This window comes from Rhipicephalus microplus, chromosome 4, assembly GCF_043290135.1.
Source record: "Rhipicephalus microplus isolate Deutch F79 chromosome 4, USDA_Rmic, whole genome shotgun sequence".
NCBI classification, from domain to species: Eukaryota; Metazoa; Arthropoda; class Arachnida; order Ixodida; family Ixodidae; genus Rhipicephalus; species Rhipicephalus microplus.
In genome coordinates, this window is record NC_134703.1 from 213370251 (window position 1) to 213395192 (window position 24942).

General features: G+C 45.2%; 1 protein-coding gene across 2 annotated transcripts in view; it reads left to right on the forward strand.

The window, feature by feature from the left end:
- spab (space blanket) overlaps positions 1-24942 on the forward strand; it is a 140328-nt gene that overhangs the window by 66137 nt on the left and 49249 nt on the right. The window contains exon 2 of one of the 2 annotated variants that reach the window (XM_075893984.1): positions 24751-24898. In XM_075893984.1, coding sequence (XP_075750099.1) covers positions 24751-24898 — 148 coding nt within the window. The remainder of the gene's footprint in view (positions 1-24750; positions 24899-24942) is intronic. The other variant, XM_075893983.1, reaches the window with a different exon arrangement.

The following is a 24942-nucleotide window of genomic DNA, read 5'->3' on the forward strand; positions in this document are numbered from 1 at the left end:
TGCATCGAAATAGCGGAAAAGAAACACAGGCCCCTGTGGCTAGCATTTTTGGATATCAAGGGAGCGTACGATAGCGTGGTTTAAGAGGAATTGTGGGGAACACTGGACACACTAAGCGTGTAAGATGTAGTCACTTGTCTTTTAAAAGATATCAATAAAGGTAGCAAGGTAGTTATAAAGTGGGAAAAACAGGTATACAAGTCTGTAGAGGTAAAACGGGGTAGAGGTAAAAGGCTGGGGTGTCCTCTCTCACCCTTGTCATTCATGATTTACCTACAAGGATTAGAGGCCAAATTAGAGAAACGTGGACTGGGCTTCAGCCTCTATTTTGTCAAACAAGAAAAACTCATTGAAGAGGCACTACCAGCATTGATGTACGCAGATGATGTGTGCTAATGGTCGACAACAAGGAAGATTTGCAGGGATTGGTGGACATCAGCGGTAATCAGGGAGATATGTTAGATTTGAGATTCAGTAAGGAAAAATCAGCAGTCATGATTTTTAATGACAATGAAGATAGTCAGCTTAGAATAAAGGACGCCACGCTAGAGATAACAGATAAATACAAATATCTGGGCGTATGGATAATCTATGGGGCCAAGTATATAAGGGAACACGAAACATACGTGACGACTAAAGGTAACAGGAATGCAGTGGTAATGAAAAACAGGACACTGTAGAATTACATTAGGTATGATGTTGTGAGAGGAACGTGGAAAGGGGTGATGGTTCTTGGTCTGACGTTCGGCAATACAGTCTTGTGTGCGATCAGAAGTTCAAGCAAGATTAGAAATTAAGCGACGTGGAATAGGTAGGCTGGCCTTAGGAGCTCACGGGAATACACCAAATCAGGGAGTACAAGGTGTTATGGGATGGACATCATTTGAGGGCAGGGAAGCTAGCAGCAAGATAAAGTTTGTGAAGCAATTAAGAGAATTGGGGGAGGAGCATTGGGCAAGGAAGGTTTTCAGCTATTTGTACATGAAGAATGTCGATACAAATTGGCGGAATCGAACCAGAAAATTGAAGGGTAAATACTTAGAAAACAGCAGGGGGCCAAACCAAAAAGAATTATCGATTACGAAGAAGGTGAAGGAAGCTGAGGCCGACATGTGGAGAATTGGCATGATTAAGAAGTCCGCACTAGAAATCTATCGAACTTTTAAGTAGGAAAATGCCAAGGAAAGGATCTATGATAATACTCGTGGTAGTTCTCTGCTGTTTGAGGCCAGGACGGGAGTATTGCGAACCAAGGCATATCGGGCCAAATACGAAGGGGTAGACACAGTATGCAGTGCGTGTGGAGAGGAAGAAAAAACTGCCGAACACTTGATAATGTTCTGTAAAGGGCTTCACCCTATAGTTCAGGATGATGGCGCAGAGTTCTTCAAAGCACTGGTGTTTAGGGACAGGGAGGGCAAAATAGAGTTTAAGTGGTTAGAATAAACTAAAAGGAGGTTATCTGATTGGTGGCTAAAGTCAAGGCATGAGTGAAAATTAAACCCTTCAGTGCAAAGTACGAATCCTCAATCTCACTATTTAAAGGGGAAAAAATAAATCTAGTTTTTGGTTCATTAAGTACTACGGCTTGGTGGCACTAGCCACCGCCCGATCTAAAGGGTATAGCCATACGCATCCATCCATCCATCCATCCATCCATCCATCCATCCATCCATCCATCCATCCATCCATCCATCCATCCATCCATCCATCCATCCATCCATCCATCCATCCATCCATCCATCCATCCATCCATCCATCCATCCATCCATCCACCCATCCATCCATCCATCCATCCATCTATGTAGCCACCTCTCGTTTAGTTCTTGCAGTGTTCACTAGATGGCGGTACTTGTAGCTGACGATTAAAAGATGCAAGATGTTATAAACTAGGCGGAGATACTTGCAGTTGATCGTGAAAGATGCGAGATGTTGTAAACTAGGAATGTGATTCATTGGTGGAAGGCAATCGTTCGATTTAGTGCGGTGACATACGCTAGGGAGAGCGTTGTAATAAAATCGAGTGGGCAGATTGTACGGAGGATTCATGGTTTAGAAGGTTTACCTCCGGAGCTTCGCCCACTCATCATCATTCACTTCGTGGATATGGCGGCACTTTTTTATCATTACACTACGGTGACGGGCTCCCTCACCACAGTCATTGCTTTATGGTGACGGGGCCATCGCTATAGTTGCATCGCTATTATGACGGGCCCCGTCATTGTTATGATTTCACTACAGTGATGGGCCCCGTCACCGAAATCACGATTACACTGTGGTGACACCCCCTTCCCCTTTAACGAGATCACTGCGCTGACGGGCCCCATCACCATAGTCGCTGCCGAATTATTTTAGCCCAGAGAGCACATGCCATACCCAAAACAATTTTTGTCCTCATGTGCGTTTTGCCATAATTTTGTAATAAGTAATACGTATCGCAAATCGAAATTTGTTCCTGAAAAAAAAAAGAAAGCGACTAATGGTACATACAGTATGCTTGATAATCGTAGAACTAAATTCGTCTTGAAGGAAAAAAAGATGATGGTCAAAATATGCTTGATTTCAATAAATTAGCATTCATAAGTCCCCACGCAGGGGCATCTGCGTACGCAGGCGTTAGGTGTGTAGTGACACCACGGACCCGAGCTAGCGGGGGGTGTTCGACTCCCTCCCACACCTAGCCGGGCGTGGCTGAGCAGTGTCCGGGAAAAGGGTGATCTGAGGGCTGAGCGGATGCCGGGTGATAGGACCTTTAGAGCCGCCCGGCAGAGGCAACACACCCATTTGGCCCGGCTTCACGTAGACGGCACCCCTGGGCTGACCCAACCAAGGAAAATTGGCAGTCGCCTTTTTCTATCTCTCTCTCCCCTGATCTTCGTCTTTTTCTCTTTCAGTCTTTCCTGTCATCTCCTCACTTCTGTTTACTTCCATCTTCCAGGTGGCAAGTATTAACCTTGTGTTTATGTCCTTCCTTGGGAACTATATATTTAGTTTTAGTGGCCATGTACAGCTTGTGTCTGGGCTCCCTTTACGTGTCAGTGTCCCCATGTTGGGCTCGGTGGTGGGTGGCTGGCACGGCCGCCGAATATATTTCTAGACATATGACCTCCAACGACTTTCCGAAACTTCCTGAACGCCCGCTAGGAAAAGCTAAGCCAACGGAAAATTTTCCTCGTTTTCATGTGATTCACTGCACAGAGCCTCAGAAGACTGTCAGAACCATGTCTGCATTCCTTGTAGCGAAGTGTCTTTCGGACACAATAGGACCCGACTATAAGGCTGCCAAATCGATCAGTGGTGATCTGTTACTTGAACTACGAGACATATCACAGTACAAAAATCTTTCTAACCTTGTGGCATTTGGCGCTGTTCCAATAGCGGTGACCCTTCATCGGTCAATGAACACCATCAAAGGAGTGGTCCCCGATAATGATCTTCTGAACATGAGTGAAGAAGGGCTCTTGGAAGGATGGAAGAACCAGAATGTAATCGAGGTACAAAGAATTAGGGTAAGGCATGAAAACAAAGAGATCTTGACAAAATTCCTAATTGTAACTTTCTCTTAAACTGTTTTGCCCGAGTCCTTAGAAACTGGCTACACAAAAACAAGCATCAGACCACACATTCTGAATCCGCGCAGGTGCTTTAAGTCCGAGCGTTTCGGCCATGGTCCGCAGAGTTGTAGAGGCCGACTGACCGGTGCCAAAGGCGGCAATCATGAACACTCCTCTAATACTTGTGACAGTCCGCTTCACTGTGCAAACTGTGATGGTGGGCACGCGGCATACTCGAGAGCCTGCCCTACTTGGAAACAGGAAAAAGAAATCAGTACACTGAAACACGAAGAAAATATTTCATTCAAGGAAGCACGAAGATAGTTGCGCCGTTTTACGGCACATTTTATGCTGATGCGACGCGTCGGAGAGAAGCACCGCACCGGCTATCGCCACAAGCCCAGCCCGCGGTAAGCGAGCTGTTGGGTGCGGCTCCTGCCCTCGTGGTGGAAGTAGTTAGGTCTACTCCACCTACCCAGCAAGAAAGTCCCGCCGCTCTGGGGCTGCTGGCGCCAACACCAACGGCGAAAGCCTGTGCCACGCGTACTGAAAGCTCAGTACCGCCACAACCGGACATGGTGGGCACAGCCAAGGCTGCCTCATCCTCTCCGGCCCCAGCTGGTGCTGGTAACAGCCAGTGTGGCGTGGACACTAAAACAATCCCATCGGCTTCTGGGCCGGCGGGTGTAAAGGTCTCGTCTACTGTGGCGAGACTTCTACGCAGAGACCTCACGCTCACCCGTCGCCTCGCCAGAGGCAATGGACACCACACCTATCCCAAAGGCGCATAATGCGCCTATGGAGCAGCGAGAGTCCTTCGACCGCTTCAAAAGAGATAAAGTACGCGTTAAAGGGCCTGGAAAGGGCCCTTTATCTTAAACTTCATTTTTGTAGATACAGCACTACTTTACACATAAATGCAGACACAAATTTTACAATGGAACATCAGAGTACTGCTGAGAAACCTCGGTGATATTCAAGAACGTTATATGAACATTCGCCAAAAGTGCTGTGTGTACAAGAAACACACCTATATTCTAAAAACATGAAATTCTTACGCCATTACGTTATATTCCGAAAGGACCGGGATGATGCCATGGCATCATCTGGTGGTGTTGCCATTATAGTCAATCAAGGAATCGCATGCTCACACTTACCCTTTGAAACATCCCTTGAGGCAGGGCTATTACAGCCGTCATCTTCAATAAACTCGTCACCATTTGCTCTTTTTACATACCCCCGTATGACCAGCTCCAAAGACAAGAATTTCAGGCTTTAATCGATGAACTCTCAGAACTTTATCTGGTTCTTGGAGACTTTAATGCACACAGTAGTTTATGCGGTTGTTCTCGCTGCGATCCACGAGGTAGTCTAATTGAACAGTTTTTTTCTCATTCGGCGCTTTTCTCTTGAATCAGAAGCGACAAACATATTACAGCCTGGCCAACAACACCTACTCGTCCATAGATCTTAGCATCACATCCCCATCACTCCTAACTCAACTCAAATGGAAGGTTATTAATAATCCTTCCGGAAGTGGCCATCTTCCCATAATTCTGAGCACATTAATAAATAGTGCATGCTCTCCACAGGCTTCGAGATGGCAGATTGACAAGGCTGACTGGGAAAAGTTTCAAAACGCGACTCGCCTAAGTTTATTTAATTTTCTTGACTTGGGCGTAGATGCCGCTGTTGAAGTCTTCACAGTTTTTATAATTGATGCTGCTACAAAGTTCATCACACAAGCGACACCGTGCACCAAACGACGCGTTCCTTTGTGGAATAGGGAGTGTCGAAATTCAGGAAAAGAACAAAATAAGGCATGAAAGTTGCTCAGGGATTCACCGACAGCCGAAAACTTTTACGACTTTAGCAACATAAAATCCCAACCAAAAAGAACACGCAGACAGGCGAGAAAGAAAGCTGGAATAATATTTTATCTACAACCACTTCATATGCACTGGAGGTGAGAGTCTGGAACATGGTAGGTAAGGTAATAGGACGGCAATCTCATGCGCTTTCTCTTGTGAACACACAAGGCGACAGCTTGGAAGACCAGGCGAAATCTTCGGGGCGCACTTTGAACAGGTCTCCAGCTCGTCGCGCTATACCACATTGTTCCAGAGACAAAACATAATAAAAAACAGAAACTTTAACGAAAACCTACAAAACACGAACCATACAATGAACTTTTCGTCTTAGCTGAGCTACAGGCATCGCTAAACTGCTGTAACAAATCTGCTCCATGGTCCGACCGAGTAGTGTATGAAATGCTTAAGCACCTGCCCTCTGAAACACAAAAAGTGCTTCTTTTCCTTGTATAATACCATGGGGTTTTCCGGCGAGATTCCTTCTGCTTGGAACGAAGACATTATTATTCTGATTCTAAAACCATGCAAAGATTCATCATCCGTCACAAGCTACTTGTCTATCGCCTTTACAAAATGTCTGTGTAAACTTTTTTCGGAAAGATGATTAACCACCGCCTTTTACATTTTCTGGAAACAAACAATCTGACCCATACCAGTGCGCATTTCGTGAAGATAGATCTACAACTGACCACTTGTAACGAATCGAGGCGCAAATTCCCGATGCTTCTGTCTACAATCAATTCTTTCATTCATTTTTTTCTCAAAATAGAAAAGGCTTATGACGCTACGTGGCGCTTTGGCATACTGCGAGACCACTTGCACTTTGGGGTCCGAGGTATCATGCTGATCATAATTGAAAGTTACTTGTCCAACCGCACTTTTTGTGTATGCGTGGGGACCGTCCTGTAACGAACATTTGTCCAGGAGACGGGAGTGCCGCAAAGCGGTGCCTTGAGCTGCACGCTTTTTATTGTAAGAATTACTACTTTACATTACCATATTCCTCGCAATATCTTTTTTGCACACATGTCGAAGATGTTCAGATCAGTTTTATATCCTGCAATCTAGGAATCTGCGAGCAGCAGCTCACACTTGGTTTGAATAAGGTTACTAAATGGGCAGACGAGAATGGGTTCACCCTCCACCCGCAAAAAAGCACATGCGTTTTGTTTTCAAGAAAGAGAGGTTTCCATCCTGATCCGCTCATTCCCTTTCACGGCCAACGACTGCTGTGAAAACAGAACAAAAATTTTTAGGCATAACCTTAGATATGAAATTAACATTTATACCACACCCAATAAAATCTCGTAAACAATTGCCTGAAAGCTATGAGTGTACTAAAGGTCCTCTGCGCACATCGTGGGGCAGTGATAGAAAATGTCTCATGAATCTTTATAAAAGCCTCATACGCACGCGCTTAGATTATGGGGTGATTGTCTATCAGTCTGCCACACCAAGCGCTTTGAAAATGCTTGACTCGGTCCATCATTTAGGCATCTGGCTCTCTACGGGCGCTTTTCGCACTTGTCCTGTGGAGAGCCTGTACGTAGAATCGAACGAGTGGTCGTTGCAACTTCAGAGACCTTATATGTCCTTGCTATATTATTTTAAAGTGAACGCAGACAAACAACACTGTACACATTCGACTATTATAGATGTGTCAAGTTCTGCACTGTTTTAAAATTGGCCTTCGTTGCGACAACCCAACTCGATTTGTGTGAGGGGCCTTGCTCAGGAAACTAGTGTGCCACTTGACCACCTTTTGATGGCTCCTGCAGCAGGCTTGCCACCGTGGCATTGGCAGTCGACAGACTGCGATGTGTCTTTTTTAGAGGTTAAAAAGCATGCACCCATTGTACACATCCACACATACGTCATGAACCTGCAACATAAATACACTTGTCCTGAATCTTTTACTGATGTATCAAAGTCTTACACTTAGGTTTCGTACGCAGCGGTCGGTCCATCCTTTCTTGATGCCGGCGCTCTGCATCATAACACAAGCATATTCACTGCAGAAGCTTTCGCAATACTTGTGGTCGTTAAGCACATTAAATAATTAAAGCTAGATAAGGCAGTATTCTACACAGATTCCCTAAGCATTGTAAAAGCTCTGAACACTCTTAATAAACACAAAAGCCCTGTCCTTGTTTCGCTTTATTCACTATTAAAAGCACAGTGGACAAGTATAAACAGCATGTTGTAGTGTGCTGGGTGCCACGACACTACGAGATCTAAGGTAACGTGATGGCGGACCAGCTAGCCGCATCTGTCCGTGACAGCACTGCTAATACATCCGTAGCTATCTCTGCTGTTGACCTAAAACCGTATCTTAAATGAAAGTTTAGAGCTTATTGGCAGAGCACATGGGATAGTCACAGAAAAATAAATTACACGTCATCAAGCCATTCCTTCATAATTTGCCGCCACTATCAAAATGACGCCACGCAGAAGTTACCCTTACAAGGCTACGAACAGGACATACACACAGCAAACCTCACACCTATTGTGCGGTGGCGATCCACCTTTGTGTGATATATGGGGGGAATCACTTACCGTCAGCCACATCCTCATCCAATGCATTGAACTAGACTCTATTAGAAAAAAGCATTTTCCGTTAGCTTATACCATGAACACATTCCACGGCATCCTGGGATGCTCATTGGCAAAGAACCACTTTTTAAATATCACTCATTATTTGCGTTTTAGATGAATTTCAAATCTTCAGCATCGTATATAAGGGAAACCCGTACCATGACCTCCCCGCAGAGGTTGTTGCTGCAGTAGATACAATGAGAAGCACCTGCTTTTCACCCTTTGGTTTTCAAAAGGGTTGAGGAGGCAATCGTGCTATTTTACAATCGCTCACTTGTAGATACCATGGTCACTTGTGATTCATTCCACCTCCTGCCTCAAATTGCGTATTACTGTCATATTTTAAACTTTATAGACGTATTTTACGTTTTTGCGTTTTTGTCAGCACGTGATTTTAGGCCTTTATACAGCCGTATTACACCTTGTCATTGCTATCATTAGTCATCAAGGACATGGTGAACTTTGGCCACCATTGCCCTCGCGCCACAAAACTCCACTAATCATCGTAATCATTCATGAGTCTCGTATCATGTAGTAAATCGCATATGTGCACGCATACACTGCTGTGGCTAAAACCCAGCACGGTATAGCCTCAAAAGAAAGTTCGAAACAATAAAATATGAGCGCTAACCCACGAGACATTCACGCACAAACCCATGCATCGAAAACGTAGGATGCATGGATGGATTGATATGGCTGTACCCTTTAGATCGGGTGGCGGCTAACGCCCCCTAGCCGTAATAGTTAGTGAACAAAAACTAGATTTTCCTTCTAAATGCGAAGCATTTCTTAGCGAACTTCAGCGACATTGAGCGTATCTATCTATCTATCTATCTATCTATCTATCTATCTATCTATCTATCTATCTATCTATCTATCTATCTATCTATCTATCTATCTATCTATCTATCTATCTATCTATCTATCTATCTATCTATCTATCTATCTATCTATCTATCTATCTATCTATCTATCTATCTATCTATCTATCTATCTATCTATCTATCTATACGTTTACGTTTGGGTGCTCTCGTGGTCACCACATTTGCTTGGCGTGAACCAAAATTAGTATGAGAGGGTAAGATGGTTTGAAGAATGCGACGCGCTTGTCAAGACGTGAATAGTGCCACAATCCCATCACGTTCGTTGTCAAACACTTCACGTCATACAGTGGCACATACCCACGGGTGGGTATGTGCCACTGGTATGCGGTTATGTGCCACAGGTGATTGACATCTGGTATCTGCTGAGGGACGACGAGAACACACATGGGCAATTTTAACGCACGAGTGTTAAGAATTACCTGACGTCGGTATAGCGTCGATCCGACAAGTACCAGCTGGAATCAAACCCAAGAATTGTGGGTGCCAATGAGGCATTTTATCACAGAGCTAGGCCAGGTCTCGGAACTACTTTCAAATAGATGCTAATCTTTGTGAAGTGTTAATAGTGGTTTCAGTGCTCCCTACCCAATCTTATAAACATTACCTATGTACTATTTTGATACAGCTGTCACGTCGGGGTAACGTCAGATGTAATTAGTTGCCATGCGCTGAAGTTGATTAATGTAGCTGCGTCCAGGGCAAGCATTTTCGCGAGCATCAGCGCTTCATATCAGCTTCTCGTGTTGCTACCGTTAGCACCGTTGCGCAAGTGCAAACAAGGGATATATAAACATCTGCTACACTTCAACATATGTCTGTGTGTGGGACATTTGTACATTAATTTAGCATAATTTCATGACGTGTCGCTCAATAAAAAAATTACAACACGGTCACCTTTCTTCCGCATGCTTCGAATAACTTGAATTCCCAGGTACGTGGAATCTGCCGATTTTTTCCTTTTAAATACTAAAATTAAGGACTGGCACTTTGCAGTGAAACATTTATTTATCACTCGTGCCTTGATTGTAACCACCGATCAGAAAACTTTGTTCTAGTCATTCCTACCCACTTAAAGTCTATTTTGCCTTCCCCGTTCCTAAACCCCAGTGCTTCGAAAAACTCTGCACCATCACCCTGAACAAGAGGGTGAAGCCCTTTACATAACATTATCAGCTGTTCGGCAACTTGTTTTTCCTCTCTACGCGCGCTGTATACCGTGTTTGCCCCTTCGTATTTGGCCCGATAAGTCTTGGTTCGCAACACTACTGCCCTAGCTTCAAACAGTAGAAACCTACCCTCAGAGTTACCATAGATCCTTTCCTTGGCGATTTCCTGCTTAAAAGTGCCTACTTTTTAATCATGCCTATTTTCCACACGTCGGTCTCCGTTTCCTTCACCTTCTTCTTAATCGATAGTCCTTTTGGTTTGGCCTCCTGCTCTTTTCTAGGTACTTACACATCAATTTTCTGGTTCACTTCCTTTGATTTTATATCGACATTCCTCATGTGGAAATAGCTGAAAATCTTCCTAGCCCAACGCCCGTCCCCCATTTGTCTCAATCGTTCCTAAATTTTATCTTGCTGCTAGCTTCCCTGCCCACTAACGATGTCCATCCCATATTCCATGTACTCTCTCATTTGGTGTACTCCCATGAGCTCCTGTACCCCGCCTACCTATTCCAGGTTGATTATTTTCTAATCTTGCCTGAACTTCTGATCTCATGCACAAGACCACATTGCTGAACGTCAGACCAGGAACCAAGACCCCTTTCGAAATTCCTCTCATAACATCATACCTATTGTAATTCCACAGTGCCCTATTTTTCATCACCGCTGCATGCCTGTTGTCTTTAGTCGTTACGTACCTTCCGTGCTCCCATAGGTGCTCGGTTCCATTGCCTATCTATACGCCCAGATATTTGTATTCACCGTTATCTCTAGCGTACCTCCTGTATCCCAAGCTCACTACCTTTATTATCAAGAAAACTGATGACTGTTGATTTTTCCTTACGAATTCTCAAATCTAACCCACCTCCCTCGCCCCGCCGTGGTGGTCTAGTGGCTAAGGTACTCGGCTGCTGACCCGCAGGTCGCGGGTTCGTATACCGGCTGCGGCGGCTGCATTTCCGATGGAGGCGGAAAGGTTGTAGGCCCGTGTGCTCCGATTTGGGTGCACGTTAAAGAACCCCAGGTGGTCAAAATTTCCGGAGTCCTCCACTACGGCGTCTCTCATAATCATATGGTGGTTTTGGGACGTTAAACCCCACATATCAATCAATCATCAACCCACCTCCCTCATTACTGCAGATGTCTATCAACCCCTGCAAAAGTTCCTTGTTGTCACCCATTAGCACTATCTCATCTGCGTGCAATAATGCTGGCATTGCCTGTTAGATGAGTTTTTCCTGTTTGACGAAAAAGAGGCTGAAGCCAAGTTCCCTCCCTTCTGATTTGGCCTCTAATTCTTGTGGGTACATCATGAATAACAAGGGCGACAGAGGATACCCCTGCCTAAGCCCCCGTTTTACCTCTACAGACTTGGAAACCTGTTTTTTTTATTTTGTAACTACCTTGTTACTTAATAGATATCCTTTAAAAGATTATTGACTCCATCTTTCACAACTGATGTGTCAGGTATCCCCCACAAGTCCCTAAATCACACTATAGTAAGCTCTCCTGATATCTATTAATGCCAACCACAGGGGCCTGTGTTCTATTTCCGCAACTTCATTACACTACATCGATGAAAACAGATGGGCCTCCAACCTCCTTTGTTTACGGCACACATTTTGCACTATGATAAACTCCCTTGATATCTATAAATGCCAGCCACAGATGCCTGTGTTCTTTTTGCGCTATTTTATTACACAACATCGATGAAAACAGACTGGCCTCAAACCTCCTTCGTTTACGGCACTCATTTTGCTCTATAGTAAGCTTCCTTGATATCTAGAAACGCCAGTTACAGGGGTCTGTGTTCTTTTTCTACTATTTTATTACACTACATCAATGAAAACAGATGGGCCTCCAACCTCCTTCGTTTACGGCACACATTTTGAACTATAGTAAGCTCCCCTGATACCTAGAAATGCCAGCGACAGGGGCTTGTGTTCTTTTTCTACTATTTCATTACACTACATCGATTAAAACAGATGGGCCTCCAACCTCCTTCATTTACGGGACACATTTTGCACTATAGTAAGCTCCCTTGATATCTAGAAATGCCAGCCACAGGGGCCTGTGTTTTTTTTCCGCTGTTTCATTACACCACATCGATGAAAACAGATGGGCCTCCAACCTCTTCGCTTTCGGCACACATTTTGCACTATAGTAAGCTCTCTTGATATCTATAAATGCCAGCCACTGAGGCCTGTGTTCTTTTTCCGCTATTTTATTATACAACATCGATTAAAACTGATTGGCGTCAAACCTTCTTCGTTTACGAGACTTATTTTGCAGTTCCCCCAGCACCCCCATCTTGTATTCATGCCTGCAGTCTTTCCTTTATAATCTGCTTCACCAGCCTTCAAACCACTGCTGTCACTGTTAAATAACAGTGGCTGTTTATGTCAGCTTTGTCCCCCTTTTCATTATAGATCATACTCATCCTGTTAAGTTTTCATCTATCAGGGACTTCACCATCGATTATTCTTTTGTACGCTGCCTCTCTCAAAGCTTGCTTACACTTAGGACCCAAGATCTTTATCAGCATCACTTGGCCTGGCCGCGGTGGTCTAGTGGCTAAGGTACTCGGCTGCTGACCCGCAGGTCGCGGGAGTGAATCCCGACTGCGGCGGCTGCATTTCCGATGGAGGGGGAAATGTTGTAGGCCCGTGTGCTCAGATTTGGGTGCCCGTTAAAAAACCACAGGTGGACGAAATTCCCGGAGCCCTCCACTACAGCATCTCTCATAATTATATCGTGGTTTCGGGACGTTAAACCCTACATATCATCATCATTATCAGCATAAGGATGATGTATGTCAAGTTGTATGTCGAATTTCTGTTAATGTATTTCTTTGTTTTCACTCCTACATGGGCCCGAGAAATGCCTGCAGTATCTGTAAATAAAAAAAATAATTGCACTGTACGTTGATGTACTACTAGGAACCCTTTGCTCAGCCCTTCCCCACTGTCGTTGTGAAAGTGGAATCACTGTGCCTCTTGATCCACCCTTGTCTATTAAGGTATATAAGGCGCCTCCACTAAGGTGCATAAGGGTGACCCGATTCGAGCGCCCTCTCAGGGTGAAGACAAACGCGTCGTCTCGCCATTTCCTTGAACTCGCTGGTCGCGGAGCGCGCCACGAACGCGGTGGCTTCTGTTTGCAATGGGAAGGTGCATCCTAATTAATTTGGATATATTAATTTCTTTGTGAGGGTATCTGATAAGCAAGGGTAGATTCAGAGACGCATCCACTAGTTCGAGAGGATTATTATTATTCTTTCAGTTATAATTGTTGACAACGGTGGGAAACTGCCCGTCATCGTAATCGCACCGTAATTATTAGCTTTCTGTCGTAGCGCTTATGTTCGACATAGCGTAAAGTATATGCGAAGTGCGAGAAGGAAGTAAATAACTGCTGTTTACTTAAATACGAATGCCCGGCATTCTTACGACTAATTGCACTATTACGTGGTGGTACACGATTGGACGGCGGCAAACTGTGTCACTCATACATCACATATACTAAACAAAGACTTCCGCACGAAGAAGTACAATAATTTATTACTATATGATAACAATCATTTAATACAATCGCAACGTATTCTGCCAGCTTAGGGGAGACTCGACTGAGTGTGCATCGTTTGTACACCACTTAATAATCCCTTTGATGGTCTCGTTGTAGTTCTTTAGGGAGCGAATTGCTTCACTGTTCGGATAAATTGAAGTTCTTTCCATCACTCACGTATTCTTTGAGAATCGCAAAAGAAGCGTATTCATTGCTGGCTGCGCCAAGGATGACATCCTTGCACTGAGTACAGGATACTGACCTCATAACGTTTTAAATGCGAAGCATTTTTTAGCGAACTTCGACGACTTTGAGCATATCTAACTAGCCACTTACGTTTGTGTGCTCTCGTGGCTACCCCCTAGGTTTGGCGTGAACCAAAATTAGTATGAAAGGGTAAGATGGTTTGACGAGTACGATGGGCTGGTCAAGACATGAATGATGTCAAAATCCCGTCGCGAACGTCGTCAAACACTTCCTGCCAGACAGTGGCACATACCCACGGGCGAATATGTGCCGCTGGTGTGCGGGTATGTGCCGCAGGTGATTAATACTTGGTATCTACTCAGGAACGACGAGAACACACATGGACAATTTTAACGCGCGAGCGTTCAGAAATACCCGACACTGGTAGCGTCTACCTTACGAATGCCAAAAATAAAAGTCAGGGTCCCAACTGGAATTGAACCCAAGCCTTCTGCGTGGCATTGAAGCATTTTACCACTGAGGTACGCTAGGTCTCGTGACTACTTTTCAAATAGACGCTAATCTTCGTGAAACGTCAGTAGTGGTTACATTGCTGCCTGCCCAATTTCATAAACATTACATATGTACCCCTTTGGTACAGCCGTCACGTCGGGTTAACGTCAATTGTTGTTAGTTGCCATGCACTGAAGTTTATTTATGTAGCAGTGTCTATGGCCAGCATCCTCGCGAGCATAAGCACTTCATATCAGCTTCTGGTGTCGCTATCGTACGCATGTTCACGTTGGTTTCATAGCGCAAGTGCAAACAACTGGTTATATAAACATCTGCAACTCTACAACATATGTCTTTGCGTGCAACACCTGCACATATATTTAGCGTCATTTCATGACGTGTCGCCCAGTAAAAAAAAATTGCGACATGGGCACGTTCTCTCCGCATGCTTCGCATAACGTCGATTCTCAGGTACGTGGGATCTGCCGAATTTTTCGCACGTAACTTTCAACCGTGTCCATCTTTCCTATCTCCTCCTTACTTCCATCGTTTTTTGTCGTTCGCTGTCCCTGTTCCTCACTCTCTCCTTCCTCTCTCTATTTATTTACCTTCAAATACTATCCTTTTAATCCTTCCTTACCGCCATCCCTTGTGAGCTACTGATGAGGTGTCGCACTGTGATGCAGACAGTTACGGGGCTCACTTTTGTCTTCTTTTCTCTTTAAGAATCAAATCAGACGTGATGATACGTGGGACTCGCTCACTGGATTTTGTGCCGACCGGTTGTGCCCTCACGATCTCCGACGACAGCGTAGCTATGGCCTACTGGGCTCGCCTTACGCCATCTCCTAACGCCGACAAGAGCTCTCGCCAGTGGTGCCCCATCCTCGGACTCCTGCAACCGTGTCCATCTTTCCTATATTCTCCTTACTTGCGTCGGTTGGTTTTCCCTGCACCTCGCTCTTTTCTTCCTCTCTCTCCATCTCTTTACCTTTTGATCCTATTCTTTTCATTCCTTTACCCTCTATTTCTTTACCCCCTCGCGAGCTACTGTTGAGGTGTCCCCCCTTGAGAGATAGTCATGGGGCTCACTTTTCTGTTCATTTAAGATCACTCCCCCCCTCCCCGATGACACGTCATGAAACGTCTCCACTTCGGTGGTCGCCTCGTCGCACCGCACGCCGCATTGCACGGAAAACCGCACGTCTGTCTCGCGCTTTAGCCGTCTTCGACGTCTGGTCTTACAATATTGAGCCACGAGGAAATCGATGTCAGGTGCTTCAGCGCTGGCAGGTCAAAATCAAAAAGTGATGCTTCCGCCCTCAGAAGTACCTGCAATTGTCGCCGAACTTGTCGCGTTCAGGTGAGCTGGCACAGCTTGATTCTGCGTTGGATAACATCGCCAATTTGCTTTTCGCGCGTCAAAAGAGGCACGTTGACTATGTTTACACGGATATAAACTGAGGAGAGGCCGTTAGTGAAGAGGAGCAGAGGACTCTTCCTCGCAATTGTGGCCACGCGCGCATGCGCAACGGGCGCCAGAGAGTGGAAGGCGCCGGGCACTTCCTCTCGCTGGCGCACAAGACGTGCCCACCTTATCCCACAACCCCCTGGAAAAGCACGTGACTTCCGCCACACTTTTCACTCTGCAGCTCACACTGTGAGAGCCTCTACTTAGCTTTCTTTCCTCCATGGTTTACACCGGGCCAGCCTAGGCCGCTGTAGTGGATCTCGTGACGTCATCGGCGACAAACTCTCCTGTCGTCACGCGATGCACACCATAGATCACAGAGCAGCTACCCGTTTCGGTTTCTGTTTTAACTCGCCGCTTACTGCTCAGTTAAAATTATTGATGAGTACCAATGCGAAATGAACCACCCTAGCCTTTCGCAAAACTATCAATACTATATATTTGAAAACAGCATTATCTCAGTACGGTCGAAAAAAAGAACACCAGATGGTCAAACTTTTCGGGGACCTCCACAGCTGCGTGTCTTGGTTTTGGGATGTATAACCCCACATATTATTTCAACTTTGAATTCAAATGGAAACTATTTATCTGAACAATTTGATTTGATTTTCTATTAACTAGTATTTAAAGTTCCGAATAATTCGACTCCATGACGCAGTGGCTACTGCCACAACGTACCACTTATTTATTTATTTATTCAGTTACCCTCAAGGCCCGAGGGCATTACAGAGGGGAGTGGGTACATACATACATGTACAGCATACAAAGCAAAATACAACAACTGAAAAATTGCAATCATCACTTGCTACAGGGTTGAACTGAGGCTACGTACAAATAAATCTAGTGACGGCAGTTTTAAATAAAGCGGCATCTTTTATACCAACAATATCACAAGGAATATGATTCCAACATACAGATGTTTTTGGCACAAATGAATCGTGAAAACACTTGTTTAGAGACTCCCATCTTTTTAGCGCACAATTATATCTCTGCTGTGAACGGGCGTTAAAAATTTTCGGCGCAGAGCACTCATGCTGATCAGGTACATCATTACCGAAGCAAGGTGGATACGGGATGGCTCGTATTCTACTTCAAGAGTGTTTGCAGTGCAAGGAAAAACACGGGACAGAGCGACTAAGTAAGACGAGCGCTGTCAGAAGGACCATATTTACCTGCATAGCCTTATGGTGGCAGTCACCTGCCGTGTTACGTGTTTGAGGCCATGAGTAGATTTCTTTTCTTTGTACTTTTGTTCCATTTTTGATGATATATATTGTATTCGATTTAGTTGGCCACTATGCTGCACTGTTCTATTGAAATTCGGCTCTTTCACTACTCGTGCACCCCGAATATCAAATGGAAATAAAGAGTAAACCAGGAGCTGTAACTGCACCAAGTGTTCGCTTTTGGTTACCGCTCTAAGATACCACGTTCACTTGCAATGATCGAATATCAGAAAGCCACACGTTTCTCGAAAGCATGTCAATGTCCGCAGTCTGAACACAAAAAATCGCACGTATCCGCCATAAAAAACAGTGGCGCGCACGCTCTGACTATGCCCATAAACGATTTTCCTACGGCTGCCAAGTCGCGCATACTCACATTGCATATGCAAGAATAGTTCGACGGCTGCCACTTGTCCCGTTTAATGTTCACTGTACACAGGAGCCCTCTTTTTGGTTCTTAAAGGGACGAAAACATTTTAAAGCTATTTCAGCTTTCATTCTGCATTACGGAACGCAGCCCCCTGGTATTCTGCATGGAGACGAGACAAAAGCAGCTTTCCGTGTATAACGGTAGAAAATGGCGCCGGTGCTCCCCGAAAATCGTTTCTGGCGGAGACACCCGTTTTGAAAAGATACTTCACCCTAAACGGCAGTGCGTGATTTAAGGCACCCTACAAACACGCACCACGCTACAATTCTAGCCACTTTAACGCACTCTCATCTGGCGGTACAGGCAGCGGTTACAGTGTAGGTAGGTGTTCTGTGGTGTACACTCTACAGCGGTGGTAGGTGTGGCCAGCTCTCCGCAGAGAGGTGCGTCAAACGTCGGTTTTTCTCGGGGCAAACTACAAAACCCACAAAACATCGAAATTGACAAAGGCAGAGCACTAGAAACAGAGAAAGACTGTCTGTCTCTGTTCCTAGTGCTCTGATATTTCAGATTTCGGCGTTGTATAAATTTTGTAGTTTACTAAGCATATACCAACTTCGCCAACAAGTAACTCTCCTGAACGTGTTTTTTTGGGGCGTGGCGCTGGTTGGTGGGTGGGAGCACTGTGCGTGTTGGATGTCTGCATGTGTGTGCGCCTGAATATGTCATGTGTTTACGCTCAATTTTAAAGACGATTGTCTTTCTTGGGAACCTTCAACGAAAAAATTTTTGTCTGTCTGTACATTTGCCTGTTTGTCCGCCCTAACGATACCTCAACGGCACCAAACGGCCAACCCCATCCGCAGCGCCCACAAACAACGCTCAAGGTTTAGCATTCATAGTTGGATGATTGTCAATTAAAAAGCGAATATTGCGCATATCTGAGGCGCCTTAAGAACATGTCTCTGTTTTGTATGTCTGCCTTTACACTAGAAGAGGCACACACAAGTAACTCTAAGGACTGTAGCGTTTAACGCACTGCGCTGACAGTGCAACGAGATGCTTAAGAAGGTGCATCCAGCGCTTTGCTACGACGTCACGGTGGTGGCACCTGCCCGTCGCCTTGCATTCTACACCTCATCACCTCCGTGACTGGCGCGCATCTTTCTCCGCGGTCCCGCATGCCTTCGTTTTCGAAAATAACTGCCAGATGGCGCTCGTGCCTAACGTGCCCGTTCTCACAGAACTGTGAGAGTTCTGTTCGGGCTGTCACGGTGGATGGACGTGTTTTTTGAGCGCTCCGGATCGATTGCGCAGATAAGTGTTTTTGCATGTTTTGAGCTTGTCTTTATAATTATAAGGCAGCGGTTGAAATCTTCGTAGCACTTATTTTATGGTACGGCTTTTTCGGGGGCCAGTCACCAGGTATTTATTAGTTAGTGCGGGTGCGTGTGTTTGAATTTTTTTTGTTGTTTTTTTCTTTTGCCACCCCGTGGGGGAGTTGCGCGAACATTTAACACGCAAATTTTTGTAGTAGAGCTTAGACTTTCTTTTTTTCGTTGTGCACGACTCGAGTTTAGTAATTATCGAGTATAGGGACAATTAGTGTCAGAAAGACATGGCTAAAGAGACTGTAAAGTGTTCAGGATGTGGAGTGGGTTTGAAAGTGGACCCAAGCGTAGAAGCGGATGGAGAAGAGGCTGACACGAAGTGTAGGCAATGTGAGGTCGAGGAAAAAATGGAGAAAATGATGGTTGCCCAAAGTGAACTGCTGGTGAGAATCCATGAGCTCGAGACTGCGTTGGCGACAGAGCAAGAGAAAACGAGGGCAATGGGAGAAAGACTGAAGTCCACCGAGGAAGCACTAGCGAAGCTGAACAAAGAAGCGGCCTACGGAGAGAACAGTAGAGAAACGGCAACCAGAATGGCGGAGAAGGAAGCGCGAGCAAGTTTGAAAAAAAACAGGTTTAGCTGGTTCAACTGCCGCAAGGCCCAGCTTCAGCGAGATAGTGGTGGGGCTGGGAGGGGACAAAGCAGCCGGCGTCACAGGTGCAAGTAGCCCCCAGGTGCAGGACGCTCCAGCTGAAAAGTCACAGCATGTGATAATCGCCGGGGACTCGAATTTAAATCGATGCACAGAAGCCATAAAAGAGAGGGTAAGAGGTGACAAGAGGGTTGCAGTAGGGGCGTTCCATGGACGCAAGCTGGAAGCAGTCATGAGGCAAGCGAGCGCAAAACTCAAAACTACAGCTGATAGACGAAACCTCGTGATAATTTCAGGTGGTTTAAATGATGTCTTAAATAAAGATACAGCAGGACTAGCAGCCACACTGGCGAAAGGCGTCGATGACATGCGCGCCACTTCTCCTAAGGTACAGGTAGTGATATGCACGATACCGGAGGTACCGGTGCGTGATATCAACATGCAAAGAGCGGTTGTCAACGCAAACCAAGAGATATGGCAGATGAGTCGAGAGAAATGGTTTGAGGTGGTGTAAATAAACAGAGAGGTGCATAGGTGGGGTGGTTTTCAACGAGACAGAATTCACTTCGATGGGCGGCAAGGTCATGAGGTGGGTTGGCGACTTGCAGGACGCGCAGTAGCTTTTTTGGGGGGCAAGCGAGCCCTTCGGGGTGCAGGATAGCTAGTAACGAGGAAAACAACCAGGAAGACTCTTCGACAGGTGTTATGGACAGATACGATTCCAAAGTGGCACCAATGTCTAAGATAGGTAGAGTCCGGGGCATAAATAGACGTAGCCACGAGCGCCGAGCCCATTAAGACATAGGGTATATTAACATGCAGGGTGGTAGGAACAGGCTGAAGTGGGAAGAGATAGAAGAACAGCTGTGGGAAGAGAGGCCGATGGTATACGGGTTTGTAGAAACACATTTCAGGGACATGGAACAAACTCCGAACAATCCAGACTACGCGTGGAAATATTGTAATAGAACAGAAGGCAGCAGAAAGGGGGGTGGTATTGGGGCATTCATTCATAAAAGTACAGACTGACAAAGGATCAAGCAGGAGTGCCAGGAACATTTATGACTAAAAGGGAAAGTGGTAGGTCAAATGACACTCCTTGGTTTCGTGTACTTGTGGACGGGAGCAAAGGCCAGAGAGGAAAACCAGGCAGTGGTAGAGTGTATATCAAAGGACATTCAGGAGTTAGGAAGAGAGTGCGAGATAATTATACTAGGAGACATGAATGCGCACATAGAAGATATAGATGGGTATACCGACCCGACAGGCAAAATGATCATGGATATGTGTGAAAGGCTTGATTTGATCATTTGCAACACTACCGAGAAGTGTGAAGGGCAAATAACATGGGAGGTAGGAAGGCTTCAGTCGACGATAGATTATGCACTGATGTCACATAGGATGTATGATAAGCTCATGGGAATGCACATAGATGAAGGTGGCTCCAGAAGTCTGGGTAGCGATCACAAACGTATCAAGCTAAGTTTTGGAAGAGCAGTGAAAGTGGGAAGGAGACAAGATGAGCAACTACAGGAAAACTTTTATCCAGAAAGGCAAATTGAAATAGCCACTAAACAAATTGAGAAAGTAATCGCGGAGGATAATAAGACAGTGTGGACATACACGAATCTAATTAGACTCTTTGAGCTAGAGCTTGCTAAGACGCGTGACAAGTCACCCCGGAAAAGAAGACACAAACCCAAAATTTGGTGGGATGAGGAAGTTAAGAGAGCCATAGCAAAACGTCAGGATGCCTCTAGGGAACACAGACATGCTAAGCAGCGGGGTGAACCGACAGATGATGTTGAATGAAAATGGGAAACCTTTCTAAGCTGTAGAAGGGCTGCATCCCTTCTGATCAAGGAAAAGATTAGAAGAAAGGGAGCTCAGTGGCTGGCAGAATTACATAAAAAGGATAGAAAGGCAGCTGCGAAATTTTGGAACCATCTAAACTCCCTAGGAAATGAGACGAGCCTAGAGAAGAGTTTTATAAATACAGCCCAAGGTGCCAGGCTAGAAGGGGACGAAGCTATTGAATATATAAGAACAAGGGTGACAGAAAAATTTCAACAAAGAAGTACTTTATGCACCACATTCGACAAGGACGAATCAAGTTGTGCAGTGGCTCCATTTTCACAACGAGAGTGGGAAAGGGCTGAGAAGAGGGTTCTTAGTAGTACATCAACTGGCCCAGATGGCATTCCAGTTAGGCTGATAAAGACATTAGGTCCGAAGTTTAAGCAGGCTTTGAGAGAGGCAGTGAGCAAAATAATAATCGATGGTGAAGTTCCCGATGGATGGAAACTTAGCAGGATGAGCATGATCTATAAAGGAAACGGGTACAAAGCTGACATAAACAACTACCGTCCTATAACAGTGACATCACTGGTCTACAGGCTGGCGATGCAGATTATAAAGAAAAGACTGCAGGCATGGATAGAAGATGAGGGGGTGCGGGGGAACTGCAGAATGGGTTTCGGAAACACAGGAGGTTGGAAGACAATCTGTTCTCACTGACGCAGTGCATCGAAATAGCAGAAAAGGAACACAGGCCCCTTTGGCTAGCATTCTTGGATATCAAGAGAGCGTACGATGGCGTGGTTCAAGAGGAATTGTGGGGAATACTGGACACACTAGGCGTGTAACATGTAGTCATTAATCTTTTAAAGGGTATTTATAAAGGTAACAAGGTAGTTATAAAGTAGGAAAAACAGGTATCCAAGCCTGCAGATGTAAAACGGGGGCTTAGGCAGGGTTGCCCCTTGTCCCCCTCATTATTCATGATGTACCTACAAGGATTAGAGGGAAAATTAGAGGGAAGTGGGCTGGGCTTCAACCTCTCCTTAGTCAAACAAGGAAAACTTATTGAACAGGCACTACCAGCATTAATGCACGCAGATGATATAGTGCAAATGGCCAACAACAAGGAAGATTTGCAGAGATTGATGGACATCTGCGGTAATGAGGGAGATAGGTTAGATTTTAGATTCAGTAAGGAAAAATCAGCAGACATGATTTTCAATGACAACGAAGGTAGTGAGCTTAGGATACAGGAGGTCACGCTAGAGATAATAGATAAATACAAATATCTGGCGTATGGATAAGCAATGGGACCGAGTACCTGAGGGAACACGAAATATACATGACGACTAAAAGTAACAGGAATGCAGCAGTGATGAAAAATAGGGCACTGTGGAATTACAATAGGTATGATGTTGTGAGAGGAATATGGAAAGGGGTCATGGTTCCTGGGCTGACGTTCGGCAATGCGGTCTTGTGCATGAGATCAGAAGTTCAAGCAAGATTAGAAACTAAGCAACGTGGAATAGGTAGGCTTGCTTTAGGAGCTCACGGGAATACACCAAATCAGGGAGTACAAGGTGATATGGGATGGACATCATTTGAGGGCAGGGAAGCTAGCAGCAAGATAAAATTTGAGAAGCGATTGAGAGAAATGAAGGAGGAGCGTTGGGCTAGGAAGGTTTTCAGCTACTTGTACATAAAGAATGTCGATACAAAATGGAGGAAGCGAACCAGGAAGTTGACTGGTAAATACTTCAAAAACAGCAGGTGGCCAAACCAAAAAGAACTATCGGTTAAGAAGAAAGTGAAGGAAACAGAGACTGACATGTGGAAAATGGGCATGATTAAGAAGTCCGCGCTAGAGATCTATCGAACTTTCAAGCAGGAAATTGCCAAGGAAAGGATCTATGATAATACTCGGGGTAGTTCTGTACTGTTTGAGGCAAGGACGGGAGTACTGCGAACCAAGACATATCGGGCCAAATACGAAGGGGTAGACACAGTATGCAGCGCGTGTGGAGAGGAAGAAGAAACTGCCGAACACTTGATAATGTTCTGTAAAGGGCTTCACCCTATAGTTCAGGATGATGGCGCTGATTTTTTCAAAGCACTGGGGTTTAGGGACCGGGAGGGCAAAATATACTTTAAGTAAGTAGACTTAACTAGAAGGAGGTTATCTGATTGGTGGCTAAAGTCAAGACACGAGTGAAGATTAAACTCTTCACTGCAAAGTACGAATCCTCAAACTCACTTTTTAAGAAAAAATAAATAAATATAGTTTTGGGTTCATTATCACGGCATGGTGGTGCTAGCCACCGCCCGATCTAAAGGGTATAGCCATATCCATCCATCCATCCATCCATCCTAGATGCGCTTGTTCGCCTCCGTTACACGCTCGAGGCACTTTAACGCAGCGCCTGCAGAATAGCATTCATCGTTTTTCTTGCGCAGAACATCAAATAAACGTTTTGTTCACTGTCTCCAGACGCAAGACTATGGTCTTCCGACGACATTTACAGTGTAACATGTAGATTCGGGCCAATTTTTTATTTCAAATGATGTACAAACTAACCCAAGAAAACTCTCTTACAGTACATTCCTCAAAGGAAACAACCACCGGGAAGCACAATTTAATTCCATCCTTTGGAGCGGTTCATACCGACGTCTTTATCTTTAATTTGCATGCTGATTGATTGATTGATGTGTGGGGTTTAACGTCCCAAAACCACCATATGATTATGAGAGACGCCATAGTGGAAAGCTCCGGAAATTTCGACCACCTGGGGTTCTTTAACGTGCACCCAAATCTGAGCACACGGGCCTACAACATTTCCGCCTACATCGGAAATGCAGCCGCCGCAGCCGGGATTCGATTCCGCGACCTGCGGGTCAGCAGCCGAGCACCTTAGCCACTAGACAACCACGGAGGGGCAATTTGCATCTTGAGAAGAAATGATTCAGGGATTCACTTTCATCGCGATGGAAGCACAAAGGTGACTGCACGAGACTAGCACGTTCACCTCTTCTTAAGTAGGCACATACTCATTGCCCTTTGCTGTCCAGTACACTTAAAATTCATTTCACCTATCTCATATTCGGGTCATTTCTGAAGGTGATTAGGCACCGGGATTAGAAAAACTAATGTTTATCTCGAAAGTGACTAAAATATGAACCACGATTCTGAAATATAAAGTTCTTTATTCAGGGTTGTGTATCAACACATGGTGACCACAGCGTTTACATCAAGGAAAAAATGATGCATGTGTTGTTCAGCGGCGGGGCCTACTTGGCTAATGCAGTGCGCTGAGGAGCGAGGTGTAGCTGGCGCGAATCCCCGGTGGGTGCCTCAGAAATTTTTTCTCCCGGTTTTCATTTTTCTCTGTGTTTTTATATACATGTATATATACGTATCCGGGACATGATGGTGACGTCAAAAATAAACCGACAGCGTCCATACACTTGCTAACGGAATAAAAAGAAACAAAACTCGGCTGGCAAGACCGTTTATTATTTTACCCAGCCATAGAGATTTCTGCCAGGCATGTCCGTTTTCTAATTCGCAGGCAGAGCAAAAGAAAGGGGGCGGTGGAGAGGTTTTATTGGACACAGGCTTTTCGGAGGAGGACGAGTTGGCCTGCTTCGGCCGCAAGTGCGTCGCAAACGATCAGTGCTGCCGCGGCTCTGTTTGCGTCGACGTCGACGGATCCAAAGGTACGTTACCCAACATCACGTTTCTGGTTTTCGCGGTAGCATAG